Genomic DNA, 12,846 nt, shown 5'->3' on the forward strand with positions numbered 1-12,846 from the left:
GAGAGAGAGAGAATTTTCTCTGGACACTTTCAGACCATCTGATTCTTACCCCAGGCAAAAAAGTCCAGGAATTGGACTGCTACATATAGATCAAATGAACTTTGTGGAGGGAGATTATAATTTGGCTATCTTTGGGCTCTCGCTCTTCTGTGTTAACAGATTGATCAGAGTTCTTTTTCCCCCATCTCTGTACAAATTCTTGTGTTCTCACAGTGAGCTAAGCTTTTCTTGAGGCCTGATAGAGGCTTCTGAGCTCGTGTGCTCAAGGGAAATTCGCTAGGTCATCCTGCCTGGCATTCCAGCCTCTCTCTATATCAGCTGTTGCCATTTGTGATGCACTTTTAGACTTTTCCCCTCCCATTGCTTCTGCCATTTTCCCAGGCCTTCTGTCACTCTCCCCCAGCTCTCCCTGTCCCGTGGCAGGTCTAACATGGAATCCTGAGAACGGAAGAACAGGTGGCTCCAGTAGCATAAAAATCTGGAAGTGGTACTGGCTGCCACCCTGAATTTAGCATGAACACACTCCCTTCACCCCTCTAGGTCATCATAACAATGTGAAAATATAATCTGTGCCATGCTTTATCAAGGCTCTAAGATGGCCTTTCCAGTGGGAGATTTGAAATATGTTTTGGATTTTTATTTAGAGGTTTCGGTCACTTGACTAATTTTGATCAGTATAAGGACATAACAGTTGAATAGAAGTGTGTGTTATGGCTTAATATTTATTTTCAAAAATCAAATCTTGACCCCATTATGATGTTTTCCCCTTCAGAATTCTGAATTGCTGCAGCTGCTGTAAGAGTCAGGTTCAGACAGAGCTTTTAGCAACAAGAAGGCAGTCAGGATTGCTATTTCTCCAGGCTCAGTTGTGACAGAGAAGAAGTAGGAACCGGGGAAACGAACATAAAATTGGATTTTACCCAGGAATTGATACCTTGAGGGGAAGGGAATGTGGGTGATAGGAAAGGACAGTGGCAAATGTATCTTCAAAGATGACCAGACTTTACCTTTTATCTCACCTGGAGAGACTTTCATTCTAGGATCACTTAGGAGTCACAAATATTGTATGCACCACCCCAGGAACAAGGGGGAATGGGACTCAGAGTCAGTATCTTAGGAAATAACCGCCAGGGAAAGAGAAATGGTGTAGATCAAGATGGATAGAGAAATTTTCCTTTGAATCAGAAAGCATAGAATGAGTTAGAAAATAATAGCGAGAGACTCTGGGAACCAATATCCAGTCATCCACAGTGCTGAAGATTCCATTATTGACAGATGAGGGATGATTGAAATAGGAAAGATGAGACTTTACTGGGGTGTCCACGAAAAGCAGCCTGGCCTAGTGGATAAAGCAGGGGCCTGGAAGTAAAAGGGATGTGGGTTCTAGTCCTGGCTTCGGCCATTTGTCTGCTGTGTGACCTTGGACAAGTCATTTCAGTTCTCTGGATCTCAGTTACCTCATCTGTAAAATGGGAATTAAATTTGTGAGCCCTATGGGGGACGGGAACCGTGTCTAACCTGATCGTCATATCTTCCCCAGCACTTAGTACAATGCCTAGCACATAGAAAGTGCTGAACAAATACCAAGAAAAAAAATTAACGTCTGTCTCCCCCTCTAGAATGCAATCTCTTGTGAGGAGGAAATGTGTCTACCAATTTTACTGTATTGTACTCTCCCAAGTACTTAGTACAGCACTAAGTGCTCAGTAAATACCAGTAAGTGATTGATTGGTCCCCAACAGAATGGTAAAGTTCTCTCGGGATCTTGGAGCCCCCTTCTGCCTACCCACCATTTATTTACGGTTGAATGGGGCTGCATTTTGGACAGCTCTGGGCAGTGGCTTCTTCAAATTATTATTGGTACCCTGAGTTTCACACCCCACCTACAGTAGTGCCTATAAAAAGGGGCTATTGCGCTGAGCCTCCCAAACCACTCTCTTCAAATTTTCCATTTCCTTCTAAGTCAGTTATGAAACAAAGACTTTAAAGCTGTTTCCTTGAAGCTGGAGCCCAGCCATATCAAAACAATTTATTGGATTAGTCATCTATCGAGTGCTTACTGTGCAGAGCAGTGTACTAAGCACTTGGGAGAGGACAGTGTAACAGACTTGGTAGACATATGCTCCTTCCCTCAAGGAGCTTACAGTCTAGAAGATTTACATGAAAGTAAAAATAATTAGAATGGTGTTCTTGTGAAAGGAGAGCTCTTAGTATTCTCCTTTCCCGCACCTCTTTCCTCCCCATTTTCCATTCCCTTCTCTTCCCAGGTATGGGGAATTTGGCACTTGGAAGGCGGGGAGCCATATCTTTTACTTCTACTGAATAATTCCAAATGCCTAGTACAGTGCCCAGTAGATAATGAAGATGGAATAGAAAGAGAATTAAGAATTGAGGTGAAGGGTGACCTCAAGGGGACAGAAATGAGGATGGTGAAGTAGGGAAATCCCAAGTTACTGTAATTTGCAAATTTGAATCATGACTTTTAGTATACATTTTTATAGGATTATATTTCTCCTTTAGGGAAAAAGGGGCCTGTAAGATAAATCTCATATTTAAAACAGCCTCTTAAATCTAGACAAGTGCAGCATTATTGAGCAGTTGATAACCTGAATAAAGCCAATGTGTCATGCTACGTCCCTAGCATCAAGCTCTGTTTCAATCCTTTTCAATCTTGCACCAGTTCAAAAAAAGGTCTAATAACCATTTTGGAATTCCTTTCAAAGAACTAAGTGTATCCTTCACGTAAGGATATCGTCCCTCTTCTCTTTTGGGGGAGGAACTAGAGTCCAGAACTAGAAATGAATGTAAAGTTTTTAAGACGGGATCTCTAATGAACAGACTCTGGATGTAAATATTGCATCCTGGACTGGACGAAACTCTGAGAAGATTCCCCTCTCTCCAACCTTCTCATTACCCTTCCCGAAAGAGACAATTCGTAAAATAGCTATTGATTCCCATCCACCTTGAAAGCATTTCTCTTCTAACGAAGTAGTTAAGAAGAAACCAAGAAGAAGTCATGTCTGTGATGAAATTCTGGTAATTGCGATTCAATCATTATTAAAATAGAGCCTACGAAGCAATGATGGCCACTTTAAATTTATATCCGTTGAGTCACGGCCCCTCCTGTTCTCACAGTCAGGAACTGCAAGTCTCTTCTTTAGATCCCTTTTTATGGTAGGAAAGGAGTACTTTCAAATCCATTTTTGCAAAAATCTTACTTCTAACTTCATGAATCTGTTGTGTGACGCCATTCTGTTGTATTCTACTCTCCCCAATGCTTGTTACAGTGCTCTGCACGTAGTAAATGCTCAATAAATACAATTGATTATTGAATCTGAACACACTCTAAAAATGCAACATGTGCTAGAGAACCTAAGGGTATTTTAAATGATATAGGACATGTTTTTATCATTATCGATAATTACTAGTTTACAGTTTAAAAGGAACCAAGAGCTTACTGGTCCAGGCAACCGTCTTCCAATCCGTTCTCATGGCAGCAACATGACTCCCAAAATATAGGTTCATATTCAAGCTCCACTTTTTGTGAAAGCTTCCAATCCAAGTGCATTGGCATTTTTGCATTCAAGAATCACCTCGGTTGTAAATTACATTGGGAGCAGGTACTGAACATTTTCAAAATGAATTCTGCTGGTCCATTTGCCTCCATCATGCTGGTTGTCGTCAACCAGTTTCACAGTCTTGTCTTTACAGACAGGCCTAATGCCGAAAGTACATAGAAATTGGATGTCCCAGTCAACATCCAGATCTTAAGGCATTTAGAAAATTCCAGAATGTTTCACAGTGGGAAAAATAAATGATTTGCTTTCAGATGGGCACTGGCAGATCCTTTATTCCTCTTTTCCCACTCCATTCTGAGTCGCCCTGATTTGCTCTCTTTATTCACTTCTCCCTCAGCCCCACAGCATTTAGGTAGGTATCTGTAATGTATTAATATTAATGTCCGTTTCCCCATCTAGGCTGTAAGCTCACTGTGGGCAGGGAATGTGACTACCAACTCTATATTGTACCCTCCCACACACTTAGTACAGTGCTCTACACACAGTAAATATGATTGATTCAGGGAAATCACTGCCCAACAAACAAATAAATAATTGAGGCAAAAGAAAATGTTTATGTTGGAACCTAGTGGAAGCTCTTAAATCAGATCCATTTGGGCTGGCATAAAACCTCGTTTAAAAATGGATGGATTTGGGCACTTCAAAGAGTCTACCACATTCTCCTAATCCTCCTGTGGGAAAAGTTCACCCTTCCGTCCCCACCCAAGGTATTATAAAAGTACAGAGCTGGAAGGAACCACAGAAAATCATTTAGCCTAACCCTTTTACCTTTAGGCAAGTGAATACCTAAAACCATTCAGGATTGGTTGTTATCTACCCTTTTACTTAATTTTAGATGTCCAAGTGTGGAAACTTCACAATATGCCCTAAGGGCTTTTATCTCAATGTTTGCCACCCTTATGATGAAGAAGTTCTTCCTCGTGTTCAATCAAACTCCTTCTCGGTGCAATCTAAACCCATTTCTGAGGAGAAAACTCCAAGTATTGTCATACTAACCCTTTCCATATTGAAGGAAAATCGGTCGTATCTATTGAGCACTGTACTAATCGCTTGTCACCTCTTGGCCGTGACTTCTAGGCTAAACAAACCTCGGTACTATTGGCGGTTTCCTCAAAATACCCATTAGTCATATATCTCGAATCACTTCTATTTTCTTCCGTCTTGCCAGTGACTCTCCATTTGGAGGATTTCCTCTGCCTTCTGATTCCAAGGGCAGATAGTGTCCTCTGGTGTCTCATAGCACAAATGGGGTTCTGTAGGCCTCAGAGCAGGTGTATTGAGGCCATCCCCGTAGGTGGACCACATATGTGACAGTTTAATATCTATAAAATTACTACAGAATTCTTTGTAAAATTATTAGCAACCTAACCTTATTAAATAGAACAATTTAAATGAACTTGATGAATAAAACCATGGGTTCTAATCCTGGCTCCGCCACTCGTCTGCTATATGACCTTAAGCAAGTCACTTCACTTCTCTATGCCTCAGTTACCTCATCTGTAAAATGGGGATTGAGACTGTGAGCCCTATGTGGGCCAGGGATTGTGTCCAACCCGATTTGCCTGTATCCACCCCAATGCTTAGTACAGTGCCTGGCACATAGTAAGCGCTTAAGAAATACCATAATTATTATTAATATTATTATTATGGGAAGCAGTATGGCATAGTGAATAGAACATGGGCCTGGGAGGCAGAAGGTTATGGGTTCTAATTCCGGCTCTGCCACTTGGCTGCTGTGTGACTGTGGGCAAGTCACTTCACTTTTCTGTGCCTCAGTTACCTCATCTATAAAATGATGAGACTGTGAGCCTCACATGCGACAGGGAATGTGTCCCAACCTGATTTGCTTATATCCACCCCAGTGCTTAGTACAGTGCTTGGCATATAGTAAGCACTTAACAAATACCATCAATATTATTATTAACCTATTTCCTTGTAGATATGGTGTGAGTGGGCTCAGGGGGCCAGAGACAGTGGTTCTTAGAAAAGGGGGAAGAGAGTGGCAGGAAAGGGAGAAACAGATCTGGTTAAAAGAGACAGACACATGGAGAGAAATACAGACCCTGTCCTTCCATTTACCTCAGCATATATACTCAAAACCACCCAAAGCACTTACATACATATCCTTTTCTTTCTCTATCGATCATTCGATCAATTTATTGAGCATGTACTCTGTGCAGAGCACTGTACTAAGTGCTTGGGAAGAGTACACTACAACAGAGTTGGTAGGTTGAAGAAGCGGCGTGGCGCAAAGAGCACGGGCTTTGGAGTCAGGGCTCATGAGTTCAAATCCCAGCTCTGCCACTTGTCAGCTGTGTCACTGTGGGCAAGTCACTTAACTTCTCTGTGCTTCAGTTCCCTCATCTGTAAAATGGGGATTAAGACTGTGAGCCCCACGTGGGACAACCTGATTCCCCTGTGTCTACCCCAGCGCTTAGAACAGTGCTCTGCACATAGTAAGCGCTTAACAAATACCAACATTATTATTATTATTGGGCACATTCCCTGCTCACAGTGAGCTACTAGCTAAATAATAATAATGTTGGTATTTGTTAAGCGCTTACTATGTGCAGAGCGCTGTTCTAAGCGCTGGGGTAGACACAGGGGAATCAGGTTGTCCCACGTGAGGCTCACAGTCTTAATCCCCATTTTACAGATGAGGTAACTGAGGCACAGAGAAATTAAGTGACTTGCCCATCGTCACACAGCTGACAAGTGGCAGAGCTAGGATTCGAACTCATGACCGCTGACTCCAAAGCCTGCTCTTTCCACTGGGCCACGCTGCTTCTCCAAATAATAATGTTGGTATTTGTTAAGCGCTTACTATGTGCAGAGCACTGTTCTAAGCGCTGGGGTAGATACAGGGTCATCAGGTTGTCCCACGTGAGGCTCACAGTCTTCATCCCCATTTTACAGATGAGGTAACTGAGGCCCAGAGAAGTGAAGTAACTTGCCCACAGTCACACAGCTGACAAGTGGCAGAGCAGGGATTCAAACCCATGACTTCTGACTCCCAAGCCCGGGCTCTAAATACTGATTTCTACACTTATCTATCTTTCTATAGTTTTGTGTTTATTTCCTCCATTCAACCCTGGCTCTGCCACTTGTCATCTGTGTGACTGTGGGCAAGTCACTTAACTTCTCTGTGCCTCAATTACCTCATCTGTAAAATGGGGATTAACTGTGACCCTCTCGTGGGACAACCTGATTACCCTGTATCTACCCCAGCGCTTAGAACAGTGCTCGGCCCATAGTAAGCGCTTAACAAATGCCAACATTATTATTATTACTGTTAGCTCCTTAATAGCTTGGAAAGGCATTTACCCAGGATGTGCACCTATTTCTGTTGGGACTCCTCCCTTCTTCCTCGTCTTGCCCACTTGCCTTATGTCTCACTCAGTGTGAATGGGAAAAATACAGAAGGAGTAGAGGCATCAGAATGCAGGACCAGCTTAGGAGGTTGTCTTATTTTCTCTTCGCACAAGTACTAGGCCTCTGTGCCCTGGCGGAAAGGGGAGCAGAAACACCGAACTATGTGAAAGGGTAAATAATTGAGTGAAAGAAATTGAACCTATTTTTTTTTTTAAAAAAAAAAAAGACGTGAAGTAATGATTTGTGTTCTTTTTTCTTGTGCAGGAGATAATCAAGGAAGCGAGCAGGTTACAACAGAAACTCCATTAAAACCTATTGAAGAAGTACAAGGTACCAAGGTCAATGGGACTAGGACGATTAATAATTCAGGATGCAGGAGTGACAAAGTGAGTAGAGAATGCCCAGCTGAGCCCGGTGAATGCCCAGATGTAGACAAAAGCATGGCCACTGGTGAGGTTTCAGAAACCAGCACCTTAGTTTCCCCAGAGCCTTTAACCTTTGCAGAAGCTGGGTTAACAGAAGCACCTTCCGAAGAAGAAAAAGAATGTGAAGCAGAAACAGCAAGTCCTCCCTGTTTACTGCCAGTAGGGGATCGGAGTATTCCTGCCCTGGAGAGTGAAGAAGATTTGTCTAAATCGATCCTTCTCTCCGAAGCACTTGACAATCATCAACAAGATCCTTTCCTCCAGAGTGAAGGCAGTCATTCTGCCCCTGCAGACCAGACCAGTTCTGTGACTGTACTATCTTTAAAAGAAAGCTGTTCAGCTGCCTGTTTTGCATTAGGGGAAGAACAGCTCCTGCATCCCACATGTGAAGATGGAAATCTGCTTAATGCTGTTGCTGAGCAACAAGAAGGCAGCAGATTAGACCACTCTGGCAACGGGGAAACCACTGACACCTCAGAAGTAATCAGCACAAGGAACCTCCCTGCCAGGCAAGAAAGACAAGAAGGCACCCACTTGAAGAACTCATGTATTCCTGTTGCCGAATCCACCGATAAATTTTCAAAAGAAGATGACAGAATCATTTTAGAAAAGCAAGATCGTTTGAAAAAGCAAGAGTGCCAGAGGAAAATCTGTACCAGCGGTACTCATCAAGATGAAGACCTCAATGAAGGAAATTTTTCAGCCAGCCACCAGAAGTGTTTGGATAATGGCTCTAAGCTAAAGGAAGCGTCTTCTAGTGAACTCCTCTTTCGAAAAGAGCCCCCTGCCAGTATAGGGGCAGAAGAGCCACTCATTACATTAATTAAAGTAGTGGAAAACAGTCGAGCCACTTCGCAGTTGGAAGCTTATAAAAACACTGACCCTGATGGCGGTCCTAAATTAAATGAAACTGGTATTCCAGAAGTAGACAGACAAAACCTTACTAATGAAATGAGTGAGCTTTCTTCCTGCCCTGTTGATTCAGTCTCAAGGGGGATGAAGAGCACAGATGCTTCAACTAGAGAAAAGTCTCCCCAAAACTCTGTACATCTGAAATCCCCGGAGGACTCACTCCTTCGTAACAGTGAAGAGTGGTCTGTAGAAAATAGGTTAAAAGAAGTATATAATGAAGGAAGTATGGATTGTAGCCAAAACAGTTGCCGTGCTTTAGAAGATAGTAACAAAGTAATCGGTGACCAGCAAGCCACCCTCATCAAAGCAAATAGTATAAAAGACCAGTGTTCACCAGTTGTTAAAACTTGTTGCTTTCCTTCAAGTAGTCCCAGAGATGATAATGTCATACCAGTCAATTATTCTTCTGTAAAGGGGCTCGCCAGTATAGAGACAGTTATCGATTCAGAGAGTGAAGACCCAACTTTAAATAACAGGGAGACGTTTAACCATTTCAAAGAGCTTTCTTTCAAGGAATGTGAAGCTTCTCCATCTGAAGTTAATTTTGGCTACTCTGGTGGGGTTCAGCATGTACCGGCTAGAACGTGTGTTGTCAGGGGCACGGGTTCCGTTTCTGAGACCAGCAGAATCTTATCAGAAGCTGAGATTCCTTCCAAATGGACACCTAAGCATGCCACAACATCCAGTGAACACTTCTGTGAAAGAACAGAAGACAGCTCAGATATCAATACTCCTGAAACTAGGAACCATACGAAGAACTCAGTAGAACAAAGTAACCAATGCACTTTAGAGAAAGATGACCTTGAGAGAATCAAAGTTGAAGATGATGTTCATAAAGATCCCACCAGCAATGCAATGGGTGCACATTTAGTGGTCAGCCAAGAGGTAAACAGAGCCAAGCTTTCTGCCTCCCCAGCTCATTTCCTAGAAGGAGCAAAGGGAGAAAACCCAGAAAATAGACAGACAGTGAATGGGAAGAAGACTTGTGAATTTAACCTCTCTAAGGGTGATATTTCAGAGAACAGCGAATCCTCTGGCATTCCAAGTCCTGAAATGTTGTTGGACCCATCTCTTCAGTTGGAATTCTCAGGCTTTAACAATGTGAAACAAGCAGATGAATCTATTATTCAGGTGGCAAATTGTGGCCTTGATGACCGAAGTGACCTCCTTAACCTTTCAGCTGCATACAGAAATGAAAATGAAACATCATTAGTTAAGCAGTCTGACCTGAGTGCCTGTGAAATAAAGCCGAAATTAAGTGATATTAAAAGAGAGCAAGACACAGTTTGTTTTGAAGAATCTACGGAAGGGATAAGCCCTGTGCAGCAAGAAGTGCAAGTTGCTAGAGATTTCAGTAGCATGCAGCTGCCTTGTGCACTTTCGAAGGCAGATATTCAAGGAAACCTTAAAAGTGGGGTGTCGTGTGAAAAATCAACATTTGGCAAGGTAGATATTAATCACCCAGATTGTATCAGGGATAACTCTGAAGAAGAAACATCAGAAGTAAAACAGCCCGATTCAGTTTGTAGTAGGGCAAAGCAAGATGAATCTGCAGGGGTTCAGTTAGATGAAACATCAAGGCTCAACTGGCCTCAAAGAAATGAATTTAGTATTGTAGTTGAAAGTATGGTTGAGCGAGATTCAGATTTAACGGGTACTGTTTCTTCCAAGACTGAATCTCTTGAAGTAATACAATCATGGGAAGTAACAGAATCACATGAAAGAAGAACAAAAGATTCTGATGATGAATCGATGTTGAAAAGTGCAAAAAAAGTATGTGACAGTATAATAGAAGTAAAAGCTGAAATGCCCAGAGACTCTCGTGTGTCTAATATAGAATCTTTTCCCAATCATGAGCCAAGAAGAAAAATTGGGGGTGCGGTTAATATTTTATTAAACGGCCCTCATCATGGAGAAATGCTTAAGAGCACACCTTCAGAAGAAATGCCAGAAACACCCGACACATCAGGTTTTCATAATCATTCCGGTTGTGATAAAGAAGATTCTGTAGCGATCTCTTCAAAAGAGTCTAGATTTTCTGGTTGCCAGATCGAAAGAACTGTTTCTGATGAGAATTCACAACTAGTTGAAAATGAAGCTTCTGAAGTACCTTTACAGCCTTCCTCCTTGGAGAAGAATTCGGAAACCAGTTTAAATAGAATCTTGATTGATAAATTTGGACAGACAGGGTGTTCTGTACAAGCAGGTGACCGAATGCTTTCTGAAAACTCAGAGGTTAATGAAAAATTGCCGGAGGAAATGCTGAAAAGCACCACAGTCGAACTCTGCGTAGGCAGCAGAATACCTTCAAAGAGTGATAATTTAGAAATAGCTGGTGTACATTTACCTTCTGAGATTAATTCGGGAAGCAAAGCAAATAGGAAAGAGATTGAAGGAACACAACTGGGAACAGTGAATCATTCATCAATTGAAGAGGTAGCTAGAGAAAGAATCACTAGAGATGACGAATGTGATAAATATAAGCAAACGAGGACAGGTAAAGACCCTGTCCGAATTGCTTCCACCTGCGAGTCTCGGGTAGTAGACCAGAAGTCCACAATCCCCGAGAAATCTAAAGAACTGCAGCAGCAGACTGTGTTTAGTGCTGAGCCTTTCAAGCAGGTACCCGGAGATATATCATCAGCTGCCAAGGAGCCTGAGCATCTTTTAGGACAGGACTTTTCTAGCAGGAGACACCGGAAACATAAAAACAATACTCTGAAGGATATTAAAAGGGCCAAGATTTTCAAGGATGATGCTGCGTCATGGCCTTTGAGGATCAGAAGTTCAGAAATGGCCTCTCTGGACCGTCGACTAGGTAATTGCATTGATTTACCCGCAGATCCTGGCCTCCCGGCTTCCCAGATGATACCTCAAAGCGACAACTCCGCGAGGGGTGACGAAAATCCAGGTGCCTTTGCGAATACCCCAATTCCAGTAAAGAAACAGCCCAGTCGAAAATGTAAAAAAGTTCCATCTCAAGAGCAAATCAAGACCATAAGAAGAAAGAGAATTCAAAGTTCAGGTTTTTTAAGAAATTCTTCTGAAACGATTCTTAAAAGAGAACACGAACTCTTTAGTTGCTCTCTTGGTGCATCTAAGCTACCAGAAACAAAAGCAGATACAGCCATAAGCTCGATCGACCGTATGCCAAAGCAGAGGGCCACTGCCTGTAGCCTGTGGGCCAGAAGGAGACACAGGGACTCTACCAAAGAGCCGGCCCTGCTGAAGAAGTTGTCCGTCCTTGCCAGTAAACTACTGAATCCCGCCAAAAACACCCACAAGGTAACGCCTTCGCAAAGTTCCTCCAGAGCTCTTCCAGTGGCCGAACGATACAACCAGCTCAGATTTAAAAATCTTCTGGATGTATTTTCGTGTATCAGTATGCAGTTGGACTCTCCTCGGGCTGATGAGAGGCGCAACAAAATGCCTGACTTTCAGCCTCTGGCACTTTATCCCACCGAAGCCATCCAAATACGCTTCTTAGACTTGAATAACAAAACACCCTCGTTGCTTTTCGATACCCCGATCTTCCCAATTTCCTTTCATATAAAACTGGAATCCGATCCCGCGGCCGAGATTTCAAGGATTGTTTCCGAGCACTGTGCACCTGCTAGACCTGCCTTAGGAGAAACCCCTGCAAGTTCACCTCAGCCTCCAAAATGGAACTTTTCTTTTCTTATGTCCCAAAGTTCTTCAGGGGCAGCCACTGTCAGGGAAGAAATTGGCTTCGGCGGTGATTTGCAGAACCCTGCTACCCGAGAACCCCCACTTCCTACTCAAGTCTGTAGAAGAAACACCATAGCAACAAACAGAGCAACTTGCTCTGTGCTTGGCCTTCATACCTTTTTAGCACTTTCCTCCCCTGGATGTTACAGGATCTGGACAAGAAGAAGGAACTTCTCCAGTCACACCCCTTCCATCCAGAGGCTCTTCTTGACACAGTTTTCACAGGGCTTAAAGGGGTTAAGATCTCCTACTTCCATATCAGATGATCTCTTCTCTTCACTGCCCTACTCCCTGGGAAGGGTCCTCTCCATATGGAGCCAGCATGGTCCTCCTACCTGCCCCTTCAAAATCACTACTCTCCATTCCAATCGCAGCGAGTGGCAGCCAAGTCTGCAGCCAAGTCAGACCGCCGAGAACAGGTAAAATCTGTCACTGTTTTTATGCCAATAGACAGTATTTGCTTTTTGGAGAAAAGAGAGGAAGACCTTCCTTCTTTGACAGGACTTTTTTGGTTAATCTTAATTCCCAGCCAAAAATGACTGAACAAGAATTTGTGCATGGAACCGTCTTACTGAATCGCAAATCTTCCTCTTGCCTGTTGTTCATCTCTTTGATTCTTTGCCTTTTATCCTCTCCCCTCTCTCCACATATACCTATTATACCACAGTACGCTCTAGGAAAACTCAACTGATGTAATGAGGAATGATGGTAATGTTTGTGGTACTTGTTAAACACTAACTGCATGCCATCCACCGCTTAGAACAGTGCTTGGCACATAATAAGCGCTTAACAAAAACCAACATTATTATGCACTGTACTAAGCGCTGGAG

General features: G+C 42.9%; 1 protein-coding gene across 2 annotated transcripts in view; it reads left to right on the top strand.

The window, feature by feature from the left end:
• PRR14L (proline rich 14 like) overlaps nt 1-12,846 on the top strand; it is a 45,178-nt gene that overhangs the window by 15,046 nt on the left and 17,286 nt on the right. For both annotated transcript variants that reach the window (XM_029053506.1, XM_029053528.2), the window contains one exon: nt 7,215-12,435. In XM_029053506.1, coding sequence (XP_028909339.1) covers nt 7,215-12,435 — 5,221 coding nt within the window. The remainder of the gene's footprint in view (nt 1-7,214; nt 12,436-12,846) is intronic.

Source organism: Ornithorhynchus anatinus, chromosome 2 (genome assembly GCF_004115215.2).
Source record: "Ornithorhynchus anatinus isolate Pmale09 chromosome 2, mOrnAna1.pri.v4, whole genome shotgun sequence".
Classification (NCBI taxonomy): Eukaryota; Metazoa; Chordata; class Mammalia; order Monotremata; family Ornithorhynchidae; genus Ornithorhynchus; species Ornithorhynchus anatinus.